We start from the raw sequence: 22,396 nt of genomic DNA on the forward strand, positions 1-22,396 counted from the left end.
ATTGCTGAAATTGTCAGCATTGTTTCTGAAACGTGGTCTGACTTATTTGTCTTCTTTTGCCTTGTTTTGATGAATGCATGTGATCTTGCTTGTTTCCTTTTGCTTTGTCTTGATAAATGCATGTCAACTTGTTGCATGGCTTGTCTCATGAAGCCCATTTTTTGCTTTTGTTTTGAACATGCATGTGATCTTTCTGAAATGGTTTGTCTCCCTTGTCTTCCTTCCCATGTCCAATTTGGGTATTATCAAATTGTTTTGTCCTGATGATTAAAAGGAAATTTTTTTGGGTGTTTTCATTAGTTTTCCACCAAAAGTTTGGATAGAATGGGATCAGCCCAACCCAAACTCATTTGCCGACCCGTTTAGCACTCGGCACCGAGTAAAAAGTCAAAAATACCACACTGAAAGTACCCACTTTATTGACACTATCGACCCGGCTTCGGATTTGATGTTCCGAAAGTGGTGTCTCCTTCATATCTCCTTCTTTATTTGTTTGACAAGTGTACCACCACTTAACTATAACATAACACTATTAACTTTTAATGAGTTAAAAAAATAAATAATAAAAAGTAAATTAAAACCAGGGGTAGAGTCCCCTCGGTTCTTGCAAAACACAAAACAATTGACCCCAAATCATATTGAAAGATCAAATTCCAAATTTCCATCCCAATTTTCCCTAGAAACAAACTGAAAATTCTCTTTCCAGGAAGTCGAAGAAGCCGAAAAGAAAAGCATCGCCGCTTTGTCAGAGGTGGGTGAGGTGGTGTCTCTGCTTGATTTCAACGCCAGTCTGGGTCTTTCTTCATAGAGCTTCGAGCCACCATTTCCATGGCCAGTGACAAAATCCATCGCATATGGATTCTTCTTGTCCATCAATGGCGAACCCGCCTGTAAGCAGATGACGTCTTCAATTTTTTTTCTTCAAACCCAGGTGCGCCCAGATCCCACCCCAGATCCGTCAATGTCCATCTCAAAAACCAACATATTAAGGGAGGGGGTGGGAGTGGGCATCGGCAGTGACTGGAAACTGGGGAATTGTTTTGTGTTTTGCAAGAACCGAGTGGACTCTAGCCTTGGTTTTAATTTAGTTTTAATTATTTATTTTTTTAACTTATTAAAAGTTAACAGAGTTATGTTATAGTTAAGTGGTAGTACACGTGTTAAACAAATAAAGAAGAAGACACGAGGGAGAACACTTTCGGGACAGCAGATCCGGAGCCCTATCGACCCCCCCGCTATCTACAAACAGAGTTTCAACTTTCAGCTTCACTCATTTCTCACTGGCAGACACTTCTCCTCTCCCGCCCTGAGCCTGAGGTACTCCTCTCTTATCTCCTCCTTCTCTCTCCATCATCTCTTCCAAACTTATTTAATCTGCTTTATCACAATTTAATTTAATTTAATTCAGTTTTTTTTTTCTGTGTTAGATTTGATCATTTTCTTACATTTTTTTTTTCTTTCTTTAATTCAGTTTTGCTTGTAGTGGCAAATTTGTATGCCAATTGGATTTCCCAATTGATTACGTTTTATTGGGTCGAATTAGATAGAGAAATTATATGGGTTTTTACTGCTTGATTCAGTAGTTACAATTTTTATTTTATTCATGTGCAAATTATATAGCAACAGAAGTTCAAGTGTTTTATGTCTACTTTCTGTTTGTGGAATTGCCTTAGAGAAGGAAACATATCTCAGTAGAATATAGGATGGCAGTGATGGGTTTGCTTCCAAATAGCTATCTTTGTTGCTTTTGGATTCGGGTTTATTTACATTCCGGTTTTTCTTTGTCTGTTTTGTAATTCTTTGCCTTTGTTGTTTACAACCTTCCTATTGTCAGTAGCAGCAGTTAAGAAGGAAAATGCATCGTGTTTGGCTTTAGGCGATTGCTGCAATTTGGTTTGTCACCTAGCTTAGCTATCCTGGGGTTATCTTATCAAGTTATACAGACTAGTTGCATTGTCAGGAAACTATCATGTTATGCCTTCCATAATATGTAGCTAGAACACTAAAGATATTGGGACATCCAGTACCATGGCGCTGCCGCTGGTCTCAGTGAATCCGTCTACTACTAGTTCCTGTGCTTGCAGTTTCCATGCATCTCAATCTAGCTACTTTCTTCTTCAACCGTATCAAACAATTCAAACCCATTATTCCAAAAGTTGCAGAACTCTCAGGTTCAGAGTTTCGTGTAAGACTGGCCAAATTGACACCCAGGAGCAACCCCAAAGAATCAAAGTAGCTTTTGAGCCCACAAAGAAGAAGAGGAAGCCCAAGCCAAGCTTCTTTGAGCAAATACAGGACAAATGGTCTATGAAAGTCAATTCCCCAAGAGAAAATTTTCCATGGCAAAAACAAAATGTAGAACTGGAAGAAGAAGAAGAGGAGGAGGAGGAGGAAGAGGAAGAGGAAGGTCAGAAATCTTCTGGAGTTTCTGCGTCTGAACCAGTGAAACAGACAGTGAGTGTTTCTTTGCCAAACCGTGTAGTTTATGCTCCTTGGTCTCATGGAAGCAAACCCATTAAGCCCCAGGTGGATTACGAGCCTGCAACCTCACAACACAGTGTTACACAAGGGAAAAATCTAGGTGGGTTTGTTAGGCACTCTGAGATTGATACTACAAGTGGTAGTGTTGAAAAAGAGAAGAGACTTGAGCAACAGTTTGATAGTAATAGGAAACTGGGGAGAGAAAGTGTTGGGGCAAATGGTGGAATTTCAAATGGGATTTCAAAAGAAGAGGAGAAAATGATTTCAAAAGGCTCAAATGGAATTTCTTTCAATGAAACTCTATCTGTGGATGGTGGAAACGATGAAAAGATTGAAAAAGAGAAGAGCTTTGAGCAACGATTTGATAGTAAAAGGAAGCTGGAGAGTAAAAGTGTTGGGGAAAATGATGGAACTTCAATTGGGTTTTCGAAAAAAGAGGATAAAATGATTTCAAAAGGCTTAAATGGCGTTTATTTCGATGAAACTATATCTGGAGATGGTGCTAATAATGAAAGGGTTGAAAATTTTGTGCATACTCATAGTGGTTCTTGTGATTCTATCCGGTTGCCTTGGGAGAGAGAAAGTGAGTTGGGTTCTGAGGAAGGTGATAAGGCAAGGAAAAGGAGGAGCAACACAGATTTGGCGGAGCAAATGCTTCCGGATCACGAGTTGAAGAGGCTGAGAAATGTTTCTTTGAGGATGTTGGAGAGGATAAAAGTCGGAGTTTCTGGCATCACACAGGCATTGGTGGATACTATACATGAGAAGTGGAAGGTCGATGAAGTGGTCAAGTTGAAGTTTGAAGAGCCATTTTCCCTTAACATGAAAAGGACCCATGAGATATTAGAGGTTGGTGTTGGTACATCCTCTACTTTCTTTGTTATCCCTTTCCTATATATCTAGGGAATTATTGAATCATTCTTTAGCTGTTTGATGATTAATTTCTGCTCAGCTATTTTAAATTGGAGATTGATTCATGTATCATGTTGATCATAGCAGGCATCTGCTCTCTTTTTATATTGTTAAGTTTTTGCAAGAATTGGTTGCCGCTAGCACCTTATTTAGTTGATCATTTGTTCTCTGCCAGAGTAAAACCGGAGGTTTGATTATATGGAGATCAGGCAGTTCGGTAGTGCTTTACAGGGGAATGACGTATAACATTCCTTGTGTACAATCATATGCTAAACAGAGTCAGAGTAATTCACTTATGCTCCACCACACAGAAGATGCTACAAGGGATGGGATGCACAAAGTAGGAATGAAGGATGTGTCTAGGACTACAGATTTTCCAAGTCTTGAGTCTGCAGAGTATTTGAAGGATTTATCTCAACGTGAACTCATGGACTTGAGTGTCCTAAACCATTTATTAGATGAGTTGGGTCCACGATTTAAGGATTGGATAGGCCGTGAGCCTTTGCCTGTTGATGCTGACTTGCTTCCTCCCATGATTCCCGGATATAAAACTCCTTTCAGACTTCTCCCTTATGGGGTAAGACCTGGTCTAAGAAACAAGGACATGACAAAATTCCGTAGGCTTGCTAGAACTGTACCTCCGCACTTTGCTTTAGGTATGTAACACTTATTGCTTATGATTGTATTAGATAACCAAATCTTTTTTCTTCATATTTTTCGTGTATGATTATTTGTTATAGGAAGGAATAGAGAATTACAAGGTCTGGCTAATGCAATGGTGAAGCTTTGGGAGAAGAGTGCTATTGCAAAGATAGCCATCAAACGTGGAGTACAGAATACTTGTAATGAGAGGATGGCGGAAGAACTAAAGGTGAGACATAGTGACCATTGCATGCCACATCTTTTTATCCTTTCTATTTCTGACGAGTGTTGCATGTTATATATGTAGAGGTTGACAGGGGGTACACTTCTCTCTAGAAACAAAGATTTCATCGTCTTTTACAGGGGTAATGACTACTTGCCGCCTGTTGTCACTGGGGTTTTAAAAGAGAGGAGAAAATTAAGAGATCTCCAACAAGATGAGGAAGAACAAGCACGACAGATGGCCTCAGACTTTGTTGAGTCAAAACCTGAAGCTTCTAAAGGCCAATTGGTTGCTGGAACCCTTGCTGAAACCTTGGCAGCAACCACTCGCTGGAGAAACCAACTGACTATTGATAAAGTTGAAAAAATGACAAGAGATTCAACTTTGGCTAGACATGCATCTTTAGTCAGACACCTCGAGAAGAAGTTGGCTCTTGTACGTCCAAAATGCATTATGTCAAGTATTTTATGTACCCCACAAGTCTAGGATGCCAGAACAAGTGTCATTTAGGAATTTCAATATTGCGACTTATTTCTAACCCTGGATGATTCTAGGCAAAAGGAAAGCTCAGAAAGGCTGAGAAGGCTTTAGCAAGAGTGCAGGAAAGTTTGGAACCATCAGATCTCCCAGATGATTTGGAAACCTTAACCGATGAGGATAGGTTCTTGTTTCGTAAGATTGGTCTCTGTATGAAACCCTTTCTGCTTCTAGGTAAGAACTACTACCTCTTTGGATTAAATCAACTTTTTGGGGAGAATCAAATGCTTGAGTGATTTATATTTCAGGGAGGCGAGAGGTTTACTCTGGTACCATAGAGAATATGCACTTGCACTGGAAGCATAGAGAGTTGGTGAAGATAATCGTTAGGGGAAAAAGTTTTGAGCAAGTCAAGCATATTGCAATTTCTTTGGAAGCGGAGAGTGGAGGGGTGCTAGTGTCTCTAGATAAAACTACCAAAGGTTATGCAGTCATTGTTTATCGCGGGAAGAACTATCAATGCCCTCTTCCATTGAGGCCTAGGAATTTATTGACAAGAAGACAGGCATTGGCTCGGTCAATTGAACTACAGAGACGCGAGGTAACTTATAAACCAATCGTGTTTGTTATTCTTCAAAAATGATGGCTATTATCAGTTCTAATATATTTCCCATCTTTCCCAGGCATTGAAGCATCATATCTCAGACTTACTGGAGAGAGTTAAGCTCTTGAAGTCCGAACTAGTATGATATCCTTTGCATTGTAGTAGCTTTGACGAAGGTGATGTAGTTTGCGTTTCCATAATATATATATTCTTCTGGTGTTAATTTCAGAAGGAAACGGGAAAGGGGGAAATGGTCGATGGTGGAAGAACCTTGCCTTCAACAGTAGATGATTATTCTATCCCCAGTGATGATAGTGACGAGGTAACTGACCCATTTATCTCACTCTCAGTTAGTACAACGTGCCGCTTTTGTCAAAGTGGCACTTTTGGTTTCCGATAACTGAGATGCTTCCCTATTTTCTTGAACCAGGAGGAAGGGGAGGAGGCATATCTTGAAGTATATGATTGTGGCAATGTGGATGACGATAACGAAAATGAGACTGTTGATCAGTTTAGTAGTTAGTCCGCAAGCTGATTGTTACTTCAGAGTTGAAGATAGGTTATGTCGGAAAAGGAGATGTATAGTTTCTTATTGCTGAGTGAATGAATGAGTCGGCACAAAGGAATGGTTTTTGATACTCAGAAGTCAGAACTCCAAAAACCTAACTGCATGAATCTAAGCATTTATCTTCTGGCAATGAGGTAGACCGGCTGCTATGTTGGGAGAACTTTGGAGGGTACGACAGGATCTGAATGTCGCCCAGGTTAAACCGCAAACCTCCTATATACCAGTAAGGGGTGGTTTGGAAGTCAGGTGCTTAAAAAAAAAAACATCCATGAAAAAAAGTTGTGAGGGTTTTAGGTGTTTGGTAAACTAAAAAAAAAGGCTTATTTTGGAAGCTGCTGTGAGAATAAGCTGAAATCAAAGGAAAAAGCTGAAACTGCTATTTGCAGCTTTGGAAAACTGGTTTTTTTTCAAGCACACAGAACTACAGTGCTCCTTTAATGAAAAGACCCACTATCAGACTGTTTTTTTTTTTCCAAAAGCATTTTTACAAAAAAGTTTATCAAACGCTCTGCTGATTTATTTTACAGCCGCTTATTCTCATAGCACAGCCGTTTATTCTCACAGTAGTTTTTTTTTCAAAGCACAGCAATACCAAACCAGCCCTAAGTGCAAGATAATGAAGCTGTTCAAACCAGTTCAACAAATTCAGCGAGCTGATTGATACTTCAGAGGTGAAGATTGCAGATGTCCAGAAAGATGTAAATAGCTCCCATCAGCAACATTTAAGTTATAGTTGTAGTTTTAACAGCGTATGAATGTGTAAATTGTAATGAAGCCATCCGTATGGCAGCATCCGGTTACATTCAATCAAGTTCTTGCATACATCGTCGTCATTAAATGCTTCACAATTCAAGTTTTAAAACCCATTCGAGACCAACTAGCTATTCATCTAGCAATATTTTTCTTTCGTTCACAATGTCACAAGAGGCCTTTAGTTCAGACTCCCACCCAATAGCAAACAAAAAGCACACTCTGAGCTTGCTTTATGGATGATTTTTTATGTGGGTCCGGATCATTGTCACGTGGCATTCAGTTTTCTGCTTTGTAATATGGCTAAACGACAAAATTGATATATTGAGCTTGTCACTGACGTTAAATGGGCTAACGTTTTCCATTTTCTTCTGGAAAAAAAGGGAAAGAAAAAAAAAGTAGAAATAAACTTCGATGGCTTTTTAGTCAAAATGGTCCTGATATTTGCTTAACTCTTCACTTTGGTCCCTGAGATTTGAAATCAATAGAAGTGGTTGTCCACCATCAATCATTTTGGTCATTCAATAAAAAAATTATGTTAAATAAGGATCAAAATGACAAAATTACCCTAAATATAATAAACAATAAGCCAATATAATTTGACAAAAGTTGAGGGTATTTTTGTCATTTTATCCTTACTTTATGAAGATTTTTCACAAAATGATTGATTGTGGACAAAAAAGTTGGGGTCAAGACCAAGGAACAAAATGCCGATAATATTGGCGATATTATCGGTTTTTCACGATACCGATATTTTAATAGGTATCCAACGAGTTTTCGTCAAAATATCGTGATATTTCCAAAACTATCGCGATATTTTGGAAAGTTCCTCGATAACTGAAAAGTCTCATTGAAATGGAGCTTGAGGTGGTCGCCGGAGAGCACGGCGGCGGAGGCCAGTGCCTGCAGAGCGCCCTGGGAGACTTTGAAGTTGTTGTCCTTGAGAAGATCCAAGCAGTAGTCGACGAGCGACGTCACCTCCGACGAACTCAGGCTCTTTCTGGACGCTTCCAGAAGCTGATGCGGGCGCTGCACTCCTGCCTTGCGCTCCTTGGTGTCCTTGGCACGCGCGAGCTCCAGCGCTTCCTCCATCGGAGCAACTTTAGGGTTCTCTAGGGGTGTGATCTGGTGCGGTCGGGCACAAATCTGGTGAATTAGGTACCCAATGAAGGCATAAGATAGAGAGAGAGGAGTGGCGTTTGGAGTTGGTAGAGTGAGAGAGTGAGTGACTGAAAGCGAAATGTAAAGAGAGAAAGTGCGGAGAGAGATGCGGAGGAGGATGATTGTGGCTGAGTTTACAGGGTCTTCCCTCTCTTTTTCGAGTCTAAAGGTTGAAGACGATGTTTGGTTCGGATTGGTGCATTGGCACCATCTGAAAAGAAGAAGAAAAAGAAGTGGTGCGTTGGCGCACCATCTGAAAACAAGAAGAAAAAATGTTTGCCAAAAAGAAAAAAAGAAGAAGAAGAAGAAATAATAATAAAAAAATAAAGATTTTGGAATGGTGTGCTGCACCATGTGAAAAGAAAAAATAAAAATAATTTTTTAATAGAAAATTGTACAACTAGATTGATTAAAAATTATATATAAATGATTATGGTGTGTTTAAACATCTTTCATTAATTACTACATATTTTCTACACTCACAATGTTTGCCAGCTCGCTATATAATCAACTTAAATCAGTTAAATCCATCATGCAATGCATTTCCTTCCAATTTTTTGTGATAAACTAATAGATAATTGACTAAATAAACATCCTGCAAAGTTTCAATAAAAATTTCCAAGTTTTTCTTACAATTTCCGTGGTTTCCATATTATTTTTATCGATATCGATAATATCCTGATATTTTTATCGATATTTTCGTATTTTTGAACTACCGATATTTCCGATATCATCGATATTTAATACCTTGGTCAAGACAATGAAGACTTGTACCAACCGCTTGAAGTCGGAGAATGTGCTCAGATCAATCTTGGTTACTCAACAAAGTCTGACGCCCTTTGCAAAGGCCTGTATCAGTGAGATATCCGGAAAGTTCCACTTGGAGGTTTTTCTGGTGAGGTTCATTACTTAAATCTGTTGTTAGTATGAAGCTTAGACCAATGGCGAATTTGAATCACATTATTATGACTCGTTCATTGTCAGGCTTAGCCCACTCCCCACCCTCTTAGTGTAGATAATATCACTTGTTCAAAAGAAAATATCTGTTGTTAGTATGAAGCTGTGTTTCTTGAAATTTCATGAATATCACGACAATCTATTAAGCCTTACATAAGAAATGTAAGGTACCACCGTACCAGAAATATCAGATTTTTGAAGGCTATACATACAGATCACCGATGCAATAACTTGATTCATTTGTTTATATTCTAAGCTCTAATGCCTTCTAAAGAGTGAATATTAATCTGATGATCTGATCAAGGCTCTTACTAGTATTGTTCGTCTGATGAATGGGTATGGCCCTACACTTTAGAGGGTTGGGTTGGATGCATAGGGTTGGGTTGGGAGGAGAATTTTTGTTTACCCCACATACAAAATATTGGCTCCACCTATAGTTGCATCAGGTGCTTCAAACTTAAAGAGCACGTTCTAGTTCCTGAACATGGGGTGCTTACGAATGAGGAAAAGAAGACTTTGCTGGAGAGATACACTGTTAAGGAAACACAGGTCAGTTCTGCACTTTATTGTTAATCTTGCGTTACGAAATTTATATGCTATGTGAGACATGCCATGACTTCATATCTAGATTTATAACACTAACATGACTACAAATCTACCACTTCATTCATTGAACTGTTTGGGTTGAACATTTCAACTCAACTACGGAGTCATGCTTAATGCGTCTTAACACCATCCAAACTATTGTGACAAAGTGACAACGCTTGCTTTTTCTCCCCTTTGTGGATGTTTTATGTTATTGGTTGAATCGGGTCATGCCCAATGCATCGTAATACCATCCAAACTACTATGACAAAGTAACAAAGCTTTGTTTCTCTCATCCTAATGGCTTTTTAACGTTTGTTGTCCAAACACATCTTAGCCTGCATATCCGTGGCAAATTCAGGAAATTTGCTGGCTAATTGTTTCGCTTGTATTTGTAATTTTTTTGTCCAGCTCCCTCGGATTCAGGCGACTGATCCAATTGCAAAATACTATGGGCTTAAGCGTGCACAAGTTGTGAAGATAATTCGACCAAGTGAGACTGCAGGGCGATATGTCACCTACCGTTACTTCATATAAAGCGAGCAGTCGCTGCAATCGGGATTTTAGGGAAATGTAATGATTTTTTTTTAACTCATTTTGTGGATTCCTCAGTAGTTCATGCGATTTGTGTATGCTCGTATTGAGCTGAAATCCAATTCTAGTTAATATAATTAGTCATTGCGACTTGCTAACATTGTTTGAGGTATAAATTCAATGGTTATACCAAATTCTGAGGTAACAACTCAAATCGTGATGCAATGGCTTGCATCGTGTTCATCTAGTTCTGTATTTAATGTAACAGAACGTAGCGAAAACACAAACTTGCGGCAAAGCATGAGAATGTATGCGTCAAACTACATCGAGATAAGGAAACCACCCAGCCCCGACTAGTTGAAAAATTTATATGCCTATTGGCATAAAGTGTCTAGTTGGAAGTAGCCTTATCCTGCTGCAGAGCTGCCTTAATGAAGTCCAAGACAACCGATGCTAACTCGGCTTGATGCGAGGTGTACGAATGATTAGCGCCTTCTATAAGATGTAATTTGTGGTTAGGTATTATCTTGGCAAACTCTAATGCATCTTCAACGGGGATGATCTCGTCGGCAGTTCCATGGATTGTCAACACCCTGTATATACAGAATCGCCGATAAACTAGGTCAGGCGGAAAATGAAGGGAAACATAAAAGAATGAGAACCGAGTTAACTAAAGTTTGCTTACCGGCATTCTTTGTCAATCTGAAGGCATGATTTGTGCATATCAGTGCTTAGACGATCCATTAAACTGTCCTCGGTCACACGATAACTAACAGCTCCTACAAACATGGCATACCATAACCGTGTTAAACGCCAGCATGCACCTTACTCAGTTTCGTGTATATATCAATATATGTAAGGGTGTGTGTGTGTTACTGAAAGTAAATGGATACAAGCTGAAAACACTCAGATTATCAGTTTATTTATGCATGCCATCTTCTGGTCTCACAAACAAATTTCGCAAATTCACTACGCGATACGAATTAGCAAATTACCTGACTTATTCTTTACATCAATGAATCCTTCCTTCTTGATTACTTCCATATAGTCTTTCCCCAAGCGTTCTTCAATGCCTTTCTTCAGATCATAACGTCCAGAAACATTGACAACTGTACAAATGTCATGATACGTAGAAGCATACAGGAGCACATCATCACCTCCTGTAGTAGCAATTTTCAGCAATACCTTTGGTACACAATACGAAATTACTCTTTCGAAACATTCATCAATAGCATTTTGTCGTCTATTTAAAATCTCACACAACGATCGTGCAAAACAATCCAACGTACCTTTACTGTGTCCAAGAATTGCACTGGGTGCACGTTTTTCTCTAGACAAGTATTCTACCACAGAGTGCAAGTCATCAGCCTCTCGCCGATAGTTACCATACTGAAAGGTGCCTTCACTTTCCCTGACAACCAAAAATACCACAACTAATCAGCATCAACGTAATCTTAGATCTCAAATTGAAAAAAAAATGCAAACTTTGCAAGTACGAACAGTACGATAAGGAAAGAGCCAGGCTTACAACTATGAAACTAACGAGGTGCACACAACGAAACTCTACACAGAACCTGTTATATTTCAGGAATTCAAAACCCTGTAATTCGACAGCCTTACCCATTTCCGGCAAAGTCAAAACGGAAGGAACCAATCCCTTCATTTTCCAGTGCAACAGCAAGGTTCACCATAACAGAGCTTTCCTGGAAATCAAGACACACAAGCTGTGAAACTTTGCCCACAATGCTTCCAACTAAACATTACAATTTTCCACGGACAAAGTACTACTCTACTCATTAGTTATTAAAACACAGTTGTATTCAAGTTACAAACCAAATCATTAACAAACAAAGTTCGACGATAGATTGTCAATGAAATATTAGAAAATATAACTTAAATTAGAAGCATCCTAATCAGGGTGGAACCAAACGAGAACTCATTTCCTCTTTGAGCTAAAGCTAGAATGCAAAGACATTGTTGCGAATATATCAAAAATCGAACCTTGGTGGATCGAAAACCATGGCATAAGATTACAAGGTCCGGGGAACTGGTTTCGTGTAACAATCCCACAAGTTTTTCACCGTGTTTGTTGGGCACAATGATTTTCTGCTGCTGACCCACTGAAACATTGCAATTCAAAAAAACAAAATCCACTAAAATTCTGATAAAGTCGGCAACTTGATGGCAATAAGCACATGAATATTTCAAATCAAACATATACAGCGTGAGACGATGAGATTTCTGACCTGGGTTTTTTGCAGCTTCTGCCATTTTCAAGATTCGTTTTGGGCTGCGATTGCGGGGAAGATTAAAGTTTGGTGAAGGGAAGCTTATGGAAGTGAAAGAACTTGAGAGCAGCATTTTAATTGAGATTACAAATTAATTAACGATTAATTAATCCTCAAGGCAGTGGAAGTTTACCTAGAAACTTTTGCTTGCTGCGCTGCAATCTACACAGCTCCGGTGAGTTTGGAACTGGGAGAGTATCGGACCAATCCAGTCAGTTCCCAACCAAATAATGTTTTGGGTTTTTTAGGTTTTGGTCCACAACAGTCTCCTTTTTAACTGTTGGACCCTGATTATTTACGGGCCTAATCGGATAAATAGTCTCCGTGGTCATAAGGTATTCGGAAGGTAGCCCATGTGGTAAAAAAATTCGGATTTAATCTAAGTCTGTTAAAATTTATACTCAAAATTGAAACTTCCGTCATTTCTCATCGTGCACGTGAGTGTCACATGTGAGGAAAAGATGGTCATTTTCCCTCAAACTCTCCCTTATCTCCCAATGCTCACCATCTATTCTTCTCTGTGTTCACAAAGACGCCAAGCCCCAGAGAACGGCCATCACCAAACCACCACAACAACCGTGTCACTCTCTCTTCTTTTCTCCCTCAACGCTCAACTCCCCAGTTTCTCTAACCTCTCATCTTCTATGTACAACAACATAGATGGACTAAACCCTAAACCACCTCGCAGTTTTTAGATGAAAATCCGTCAATTCCTGGTCAGATTGGACAAGACTTGGACCGCAGATCACTTCCCCTTCATCTTGAGGTTCAGATTCGAGCATGGGAGACTTGAATCTGCCTTGATTTCACGAGAAACCAAAAGCCCAGTTTAGGGCTGACAACCTCAGACCGTTCTCAGACCATTATCCGGCCACGACTTGGTGTAAAAAGGGTATATTTCTACTCTTTGATCTGTGATCTTCGTTTTGAGATAGATTTCGTGTGTTTTGGTAGAGATTTTAGGGTGAACAGAGCAGAAAATTTTTCTGCTGGCCGATGCCCGTTTTCTGGGGCGCGTTGGGAGAGAAGGGAGAGTTTGAAGGAGAGAGATTGGGATGAGGGGCCCAAAAATTATTTGTTTATAATGAAACGAGATGAAACGAGGGATGAAATGACCATCTTATCCTCACATGTGACACTCACGTGCATGATACTAACGGAGGAATGACGGAAGTTTCAATTTTGGGTATAAATCCTAATACACTTAGACCACAAGGGTTTAAATCCGAATTTTTTTTACCCCCCATGGGCTACCTTCCGAATACCTTATGACCACGTGGACTATTTATTCGATTAGGCCTTATTTATGGGATTCTTAAAACTGCCATGTTTCTATCTTTTCTTTTGAAAATGATAAATACATATCATTTTTAGTTTCTCACACACCCATGTTTCATCATGTCCGTTTTTTTCTAACTTACTATTTTTGGTTATTCAAGAAATATACTAATATAATCTAAGAAAGGCCACAAGAACTACAAGTTAGTGATATTCCATTATTTTTTTTTGGTTAATGGTTCATCTTCATCAATATAATCATTAGATCAATAGCAGAGCAACATCAGCACCAACCCTTGAACCCAAGACCAATATTTTCATGCAAGTGCACTCAACCATCAGGTTGGGAGGAGGGTAGATAATATTCATTTTTACTCGTAATTGGGAGGTCTCATACTATCGGTTCACATGGATAACGAGTAAAATACCCAATTATAGTTGACCCACTTTGCGATTTAGACAATCATCATTAAATTAAAAAATTATTGAATAAATAAAAAGACTATAAAGAGGCAGCCGGGATTAGAACTTGAGTGCATAGGAAAAACACATCACACATAACTAGCTAGGTTCATATCAACTATGGCTTAATTGTTGTTATGCTACAATGAATTCTCATTGTGCCCCTAATGTCTCACTTAACCTCCCGTACTTTCCCCCATGTCTCACATTATCCATTTCGTCAACTCTCATCAAAACCCTGATGCTTCAAATTTGAGTTAAATAGAACCTTGGTTCCATGAGGCAATGGTTTACATCATGAACTTCTTCACTATTTCATGCAACAGATCATATCAAAGTGCAAAACGACTGTCTCTAACTCAGATGATGTGAGGTGTAACAATGGTTAGCTCCTTCTATAACATGTAATTTGTGGTTTGCTATTATCTTTGAAAACTCGAATGCATCTTCGACAGGGACGGCCTCATCAGCAGATCCATGGACTGTCACAGAATGGCCAATAAGCTTGGTCATGCGTACAATGCCAGAAAAAGGAAAAGGAAACATAAAACAGTGAAAACAAAATTAAGTAGAGTTTGCTCAGTTACCACATGATTCAGGTATATCAGTACTCAGGCGATCCATTAGACCTTCCTCTGTCACACGGTAAATCACACTTCCTGCAAGCACGGCATCCCTTAACTGTGTGAAAGGCCAGAATATGTACATATTGCTTGTTTTTGTGTGTTTATTTATGTGCCCTACCTCAATGTGGATTGGCGAATGGTCACCACACATGATGAGAATACACACAACTTGTATGCATGATTTTTTTCATCAAAATTTGGTGATTCATACTGCGGAAATGGCAATGAAATTTTTTGTAAATGTTTTAGGCTAAGCATGATCCAACACTGACTATCTCAACTTAACCACCTATTGCAAAGTGTTTGGATTTATCATGGGGTGTGATATCCACACACCCATTTTTACTTCTCACACACCCTTTTAATTTTCGGCCGTCGGATCAGATGAAATGAAGAAGATCTAACGGATAAAAATTAACAAGGGTGTGTGAGAAGTGAAAAGGGGTGTGTGGATAGCACACCCCTTTATCATAAAAGGCATCTCGGTGATATTAAGGGTCGAACTTTCACTTATAACATTGTATATTATTTTTGAACTTGTAACAAGCATGAACTATAAAGCCACAATCCCAATTCACACAGATAAGACATGATCATGTATTTGGTAACTTCATATACACATCGAAGAAAGCAAAATTGAAATTGAGGCCTAGTTTGCTAGTAGTAAGACAGCATGAAATATAATTAAGGTTTGCATGAAGGTTAAAACTAGGATCATAAAGCTTCGTCTGTTACATTTCAGCCCAGGGCGAGCATTGCTTCACCAATCATAACCCCGATAAGATGGGCTTCTGCATATATATCTAATTTATTACGAAAGAGTTCAATAATAAAGCAACCATCCACTACTAACATTTCCACAGATTTTTCTCTACCCGTATCAAATTTTCACCATAGCAACTGCGACAATGTTGTTTCATGCTTCTAAAGGCTTCGACAAAGCACTCCAGTAGGCAATGTAGATACCACAATTTAATTTCTTGCATGAGTTGCATGTTCTCTTTTCCATGGTGAAATGGCCCTATTGAAACTAAAGTTGGAACAAAAGCGTTTTTATTATGTCTCCGTAATACGCTAGGGACTCTCAATATGCAACTACAAGCCGGGAACAGAGGCTGCTGGTGAAGCTTTCCTCGAATCGAGGATGCTATCAACTCAACTTCGCTTCTGTTTTCACTCAAGGAACGCACATTCACATTATTTTCTGCCACCTTGAACTCCTTTCTGACTCCTATTTAGTAAAATCTGCTTTTGATACAGGAAACTAAAAATGGAAACTGTTACATAGCTAGTCAGCAGGATTTTTTTTCTCTCCAAAGTATTCGGTTTGCTATATTTTTTATAAAAAGTGTAATGTTAGCAAGGGCTTGTACGTGAAAAAGACCATAATAAATGTATAGTTGACAACATCTTAGGATTAAATACCTCTGAATACTCTACGCACTATGTTTAGCAGAACAAATAAATGAAAGTTATATACATTAATGCATCTTAACATGTCGCTGTGTTACGTTAGAATCGAAACATCTCATATCGACACATCTATTCCACAACCAAACTAGCCCACATATAATCAGTGGCGGAGCCAGAATTCTGAATGAGGAGGGGTCTTTCACAAATATGTATATATATATATATATATATATATATATATATATATATATATATATATATGAGTGTGTGTAAAAAGTTGAATTCATAACATGTTGACATATGCAATTTGTATAATCCTCACAAAACTGGAAAAATTCTCTTAAATTCAATACTAAGAAGAAAAAAATGTAAAAACCCAGACAACCAAGTAAGAGGTAGGTTGTGGAAGGCTAAAGAAAATACAAAGAAGTAGAAAAAGAAGGACAAGGGGGAGAGGTCTGCAAATAAAGAAGGTGGGTTGCTTTAGAAAATTATAGGATGTATATTACTGTTAGGTGAGAGAATTGAACCAGAAGTGGTGTTGTTTTTTCCATTTAAAATTGCACATCTCTTTTAAAACTTCCCTGCCAAACTTATCGTTTCATTAGACAGCCGAAAAGATTTAAAATCAAAACAGCTTAACAATGTCGTTTGCTTCATCTTCTTCCATGAGGTTCACACCTCATATGAAGTCAAGATGGACCGAGGACTACCCTAATTCCTTGGTGGCTCCGCCCCTGCATATAATCGACAAAGGTAAAGACTAAAGCAAAACTTGTTATTTAATTTCCTACATTAATTTGAGGATTTGTAGAAGAAACTTACGAGGATGATCGAGTTTGATGCAGTTCTCCATTGCAGGCTCTCTCTTTAGCTTGGAGGGAACTTTGAGAAGGAGAAATTGCTCGCCCTTATTATATAGTTATAGCTAGCTACTGTTGGAACCTTGTCACGGATCATAGATATGCCAATAAATCACCAATACTACCAACAAACAATGTGAACAACAGAACCATAAACCTCAGTATAAAACCAGTCAAAACATACCTGCAGAACTTGAACTCGAAGAAGCCATAGCAGCTTCACCACTAGACAATCTTCTCCTCTTTAGCAAAACTAGAGAGCTCTTTGAACAATAGGTATTCAATACAAGATGAGCCGTATCTTTGCAAGAGCAGTGATTGTGGTTATATACAGCATTAATCCAACACATTCTCCTATTAGAATTAGTGTTAGACTCTAAAACAAAAACCATTTTACACAATGAGTGTACAAGATCAATCCGAGAAGGATCCAAAACCTTTTCCCAAAGTAACACTAAAAACACTCATAATCCTACAAGAAATAGGATTTACACAAATACTTTATCAAGACTTTTCCATTCAAAATTCATCCAATATAACAGCTAATCCACAATCATGTTTTTATACTCATATTCTAACAGCTACTTCTTGTCTCCTTGATACTTTACGTCAAATTTCAGCTTTGTGTTGGGTCCACAATTGATAGAGAGCCATGGGACCTAAATCATACGAGTATATACGTTGTTAATTAGAAGTAAGCTTGGCTTAATTAGCCAAAAATAAGAATTTTAACCGTCTAAAGTACACAGATATACGTTATACAAGTATATACATTACTATTATTACACTAAATTTATCTAAACTACAGTCTAACTTGGGTGCGATGGGTGGAGCACACTGCTGCAAATCAAGAACGTTATTGAACCGTTAAATCTTTCCAGAATTTCAGTTAGCAAACAAATCAGTTTTTTCTCTGAAATCACATACTTCTGTTCAAAACACGGCTCATTTGTCCACCGGGCTTCAGCTAATTCTGCAGGATCGTAAGCCTTCCGCATCAAATGAGTTTGGCATGAGGTTACAAGTAGACGAAGAGATTTTCACAACTTTTGGTGATATTAGTGATGGATTTCATGCTTTACTACAAACACTAGCCGTGCGTGGATATAAGTGCAAGTAACTAGGGGTTTTGGACGATTAACCACGCGGATGGAGAATACTTGCCCGAAGAGTAAAGCTCACTCTGATAGATTTTCTCGAAATCCTTGGTGACGAAACAAATTAAACTTTCGCAGAATATTACGGCAAAGCATGAATGTATCCGACTACTAAGGGAAGGGACCCAAAACTATATGCCGATTGGCATGACGGTAGCTAATTAGATGTGGCCTTATAGTCCTCCTGCCAATAAAAGCTGGTGCTAACTGGGAAAATGAATACATTAGCACCAAAACAACTGTCAGATATATGTCAATACATTTTATCCCTGCCATCTAAAACCTCACGTATGAATTTTGGATTTTATAAGAAATAGAAAATTACCTGTCTTATTTGGTAGCGCAATTGAATCTTTCGTCCTTGATTATTTGCATGAAGTTAAGAAGGATCTCAAACAATATAAGTAAGTGTTCCTGGAAATTTCAGTAACCAAACAAATCAAATTTTCTCAGAAGTGACCGTGGCAAGATGAGGGCTCAACAAATATGCACATGTTATGAGAAAGCATGAATTTATTCAACTAGGGGAATAAGGGCCTACGCACCTGGCGCTACTGTATTTCGAAACATGTACAGCTTCAGAAATTCACATGTTGATCGGTGACTTACTATGTGAAGCACACTAATCATGTGTAGGTATTGATAAAAGGTCGTACCCAGTGCACAAGGCTCCCGCTTTACGCAGGGTCTGAGAGAGGTAAATGTTGGCTAGCCTTACCCCCATTTTATGGAGAGGCTGCTCCCAAGTCTCGAACCCGAGACCTACCGCTCATGGGCGAAGGCACTTGCCATCGCACCAAGTGCGACCTCTATGTGTAGGTATTGATGCAATAAGAAAAAAAAATGGATTTCGTGATTTGCATTAAAGTTGTAGCCACAAATGAATTTAGTGAAAATAGTTAGAAGTTTATGAATCAAGTATGAATAGTACATTTGCCAGAAAAGGGTCATGCAAGCTATTTCTAGCTACAAAATTCGTATATAGATACATACACATGTAAGCAATTACAGCCTTGGCTTTATTTTGAACATACAACAGATTACAGCCTTGGATTTTACAGCATGAGCTAAATCCACAATTCCAATTCACGATCATGTATATTTAGCAACGTTACAAAGATATTGACAAAGGCACAATTGCACAGTGCATACCGGAACCCTAGTAGTAAGCCAGAACAGTATATATGGTTTGAATGAAGGTCATGCCTAGGATCATAAGAGCAGCAGCAAATGACAAGATTGACCACGGATTGTTAAAATAATCACGCCTGAGAATTGTTTGCCATCTGTTCCACCGGTCCTGATAGAATGCATTCACATTCTTGGTGAGTTCTGCGTAAGAGAAATAGCCGGGAATAGTGTCATTGTAAAGCCTAGTGAAGAAACAGGCAATGTCCTCCTTGCTCAGTACTGTAGTTATAATTCCTTTCTGAATGAGAAAGTCTACATCTTTGCTAGAATTGATAAGGTTATCCAACACCACAGCGTAAGAGGTAATATTAGAAATCGAGATGCTTGGATTACACTGCTCGTAAGCGATGAGGTTTCTGAAGAGAGACTCTCCATTTTCTCGGATGTTTACTGGTGGAATTTCCATCACTCCGTTCTCGAAGGTTATATCAAGCATGTTGTCACCGGTGTTTCTGATTTTGAATTGGACTCCAGCTTGTAGAAGTTCTGTTACAGAAGGAATTGGTTCCCAATAACTTTTAAACGTTAATTGTAATTGCGTATATGAGCCAAGTAAAGAGTGTCGTATGATGTGAAGTAAATGTTTACTTCCTGATTTTCCGTAAAGCTGTGTAGACTGTAAGAATGTGGAATTCCTGAAGAAGTTGAGAGCAAGATGAGACAGAGAATAGGCCGGTGGTTTGTCATTATTTTCCCTTGTGTGGTGGAATAAACAGTCAAGAACCTTCCAAGGAAGCTGGTTTTCGAGTAGAAACAAGTCATTTATAAGTGCCGAGTGCATCCATAACGTATAGAACACAGGATCATCTTTGTCACTAGGCACCACTCTCGCATACTTGCGAAAGAGTTCTATAATAAAGCAACCATCAACCACCATCATTTCTACAAACTTTTCACTACTCATATCAATTTTTTCACCATAGCAATCACGACAATGTTGTTCTATACTTCTAATTAGTTCCACAAGGTACTCCAACCTGGTCTCTGAAGTTGGTTTTCGATCAAGGAGGCAATATAGATACCATAGTTTAATTTCTTCCATGACTTGCAGGTTCTTTTGTCCATGGTGAAATGGCCCTATTGAAACTAAATTTGGAAGAAAAGCTTTTTCATTATGCCTGCGTAGTACACTGGGGATTCTAAATATGCAAGTACAAGCTGGTAAAGGAGGTTGCTTATGAAGCTTTCCTCGAATCGAGGATGCTATTAACTCCACTTCATGTCCATTTCCACTCGAGGTTTGCGCATTCGCATTATTTTCTGCAACCACATTTCCACCACGATGACTAATTAGCATCGTGTAGAGATCATTAACGTTCTCTACCACCATGAACTCCCTTCTAACTCCTAGTTAGATGGATTCTGCGTTTAATATAGGAAATATGGAAATTGTTACCACCGAATGTCAGGAGAAGTACAAAAATTGGAACAATATAAGATCAAACAGCTTTAAATATATATAATCTTTGTAGCAGGAAAAAAAAAAACTAATCTGATTAATGTCTGCATGTAACACTAGTTTGTTTCATACTACTCGCTAACAAATCATGCGTATAACTATTAAGATAAATCAGGTTTCTAATATATAATTAACTCATCAAGAGTATCCCACTATGAAAAAACAAATATTTATCTTTCTCTTGTTATTTTTACTTATGATATCTAATGAACAATCTTTATTCTTGCAAACCCTACATGGAAAACCAAAATCTAATTATCACATTAATCCCCGAAAATTTTAGCATGAGATGATTGAATCACTACATGAGATTGATACATATGAAGAACAGTGGAGGATATTAATTTGGATTGAAATTCGTTTAACAATCTAATAATTTACAGTGATTTTCAATACACATGGTAAAGAGAATACACTTGTTTGCACGTTTATATATATATATAAAGGTCAAGATAATAATGTTTTCTTACCTGGTTGTATAATTTGTTGGAGAACCTTATGAGATGATCAAATTTGATGCAACTCTCCAATTGCAGGCTCGCTCTTTTGCCTTGAAAAAAAATCACAGAAACAAGGAAATGTTGATCCCTTTTTTTAGGCCTATGAAAGACAATTAATTGAACAAAAACCAAAAAATCCGAAAGAAAACGAAAGTGAAAGAAGCCCTGTGGGAAAGGCTTGGATAAAAATAGGCCAACGAGTACAAGCTAAACCACAATTATTGGGTCTACAAAACACAACACAAAAAATAACAGATTGGGCCAACAACAAAGAAACAGATCGGTAGACATTGGAGATTCGGATCTTCTACAATGCGAATTTGTATTTCATGGGGACGCGCTTGTAGCCGTTAGGTCAACGGACATTCTTCTCAGAAAATTGATTAAATGAGAATTCACACCGAAAATGCACATGTCGATTCATAAGTATAACAAGAAAGCATAAACAATCACAAGTTAAATGGATTCAACATTCTGCATGCAAGGCTCAAACTGTAATAAATTTTCTCAGAGTTCTTGTGGTAACTAAACAAATCAATTTTCTCAAAACTGACCATGTTAATTAAGAGGAGAACTCAAAATAAACACAATGGTATATATTAAAAATTAGCATGATGTATCAACAGGTACAATATTAACTTGAGAAATTTATAACTTAAAAGCTAAAGAGTGCTTAATTAGAAATTAGAAGTAGACGGGGATAATTTTATCGGCATTCTTTATCAATCTGAAGCACTAGCGGAGCCAAGGTGGGGGCAATGGGATTCCTTGACCCCAATAATCTTGTGGCCAAATTGTAGGCTCTTTTCGGCTAACAATAAAAGGCGAAGGAAAATTGAAAGGCCTAGGGCCTTTTCGGTGCCGACAGCCCCAAACAAGAAGAAGAAGAAGGAGCTGCTGCTCTATTTGTTAGCCATCACTCCATCAAAGTTGTCGTTGTTGTCAGAGCTTTAGAGTACATTGACTGTGGAGAATATACCGCCGTGAATCTACTGCCTGGCAACTTCCAGATCATTAGACTCGCGTTTTCAGCCTGCCTTGTCTAGGGCGTCGAATTGGCGGACACTCCATCGTCATCGCTCAAAGTACCTAGCGCCGATTAGTTTGTGGTTACAATTGAAGGAGTTGAAGTTGGTTCCAGATTCGCACATGCCATTCTAAGAGGTGGGCACGGGTCCGAATCCGGTGTCATCGAAGCTCTTGCTCTCGGGCCAGACATCGGTGTCCAGTACTCCGATGATGACATCATCAGTCGAGTCTGATTA

The 22,396-nt window shown here is 38.6% G+C and overlaps 3 protein-coding genes and 2 long non-coding RNA genes across 11 annotated transcripts in view; 2 read left to right on the plus strand and 3 right to left on the minus strand.

Moving 5' to 3' along the window:
- The window catches only part of LOC103430881 (CRM-domain containing factor CFM3, chloroplastic/mitochondrial), a 39,674-nt gene extending 33,309 nt beyond the window's left edge, over positions 1 to 6,365 (plus strand). Inside the window, exons 1-11 of one of the 6 annotated variants that reach the window (XR_011576788.1) lie at positions 595 to 1,317; positions 1,835 to 3,330; positions 3,569 to 4,049; positions 4,134 to 4,264; positions 4,343 to 4,693; positions 4,813 to 4,969; positions 5,044 to 5,336; positions 5,419 to 5,478; positions 5,569 to 5,661; positions 5,770 to 5,979; positions 6,237 to 6,365. Coding sequence is in view for 5 of the 6 variants with exons in the window: in XM_070814827.1 (XP_070670928.1) it covers positions 2,029 to 3,330; positions 3,569 to 4,049; positions 4,134 to 4,264; positions 4,343 to 4,693; positions 4,813 to 4,969; positions 5,044 to 5,336; positions 5,419 to 5,478; positions 5,569 to 5,661; positions 5,770 to 5,862 (2,961 nt within the window). In the remaining variant the exon portion in view is untranslated. Of the gene's footprint in view, positions 1 to 345; positions 1,318 to 1,834; positions 3,331 to 3,568; positions 4,050 to 4,133; positions 4,265 to 4,342; positions 4,694 to 4,812; positions 4,970 to 5,043; positions 5,337 to 5,418; positions 5,479 to 5,568; positions 5,662 to 5,769; positions 5,980 to 6,236 lie in introns of those variants that run through there. The other 5 variants (XM_070814829.1, XM_070814828.1, XM_070814827.1 and 2 more) reach the window with 5 other exon arrangements.
- A 2,239-nt stretch (positions 6,366 to 8,604) lies between these two features.
- LOC139192224 (uncharacterized) lies at positions 8,605 to 10,052 on the plus strand. The gene is made up of 2 exons (XR_011576211.1): positions 8,605 to 9,324; positions 9,772 to 10,052. It is a non-coding gene; the product is annotated as an uncharacterized lncRNA (long non-coding RNA).
- Positions 10,017 to 12,452, minus strand: LOC103430880 (putative uncharacterized protein YDL057W). 2 transcript variants are annotated; one of them, XM_008369022.4, is made up of 8 exons: positions 12,316 to 12,452; positions 12,141 to 12,184; positions 11,896 to 12,014; positions 11,515 to 11,597; positions 11,184 to 11,305; positions 10,890 to 11,054; positions 10,580 to 10,673; positions 10,017 to 10,487 (listed from the first exon to the last, which is right to left on the minus strand). In XM_008369022.4, exons 2-8 carry the CDS (start codon positions 12,163 to 12,165, stop codon positions 10,286 to 10,288), a joined length of 810 nt encoding a protein of 269 aa, XP_008367244.1. In that variant the 5' UTR covers positions 12,166 to 12,184; positions 12,316 to 12,452; the 3' UTR covers positions 10,017 to 10,285. The 2 variants fall into 2 exon arrangements, with proteins under 2 accessions (XP_008367244.1, XP_008367243.1); XM_008369021.4 differs by having other exon boundaries at positions 12,141 to 12,417.
- Positions 12,453 to 14,011: 1,559 nt separating this feature from the next.
- LOC139192065 (uncharacterized) lies at positions 14,012 to 14,635 on the minus strand. Its single transcript, XR_011575860.1, has 2 exons — positions 14,510 to 14,635; positions 14,012 to 14,404 (listed from the first exon to the last, which is right to left on the minus strand). It is a non-coding gene; the product is annotated as an uncharacterized lncRNA (long non-coding RNA).
- Positions 14,636 to 18,979: 4,344 nt separating this feature from the next.
- On the minus strand, positions 18,980 to 21,275 carry LOC103400869 (UPF0481 protein At3g47200-like). The gene is made up of 2 exons (XM_017322856.3): positions 21,102 to 21,275; positions 18,980 to 20,534 (listed from the first exon to the last, which is right to left on the minus strand). The coding sequence occupies exon 2, from the start codon at positions 20,500 to 20,502 to the stop codon at positions 19,141 to 19,143; it is 1,362 nt and encodes a 453-aa protein (XP_017178345.3). The 5' UTR covers positions 20,503 to 20,534; positions 21,102 to 21,275; the 3' UTR covers positions 18,980 to 19,140.
- Between the last annotated feature and the right edge of the window lie 1,121 nt (positions 21,276 to 22,396).

Source organism: Malus domestica, chromosome 15 (genome assembly GCF_042453785.1).
Source record: "Malus domestica chromosome 15, GDT2T_hap1".
Taxonomy (NCBI): domain Eukaryota; kingdom Viridiplantae; phylum Streptophyta; class Magnoliopsida; order Rosales; family Rosaceae; genus Malus; species Malus domestica.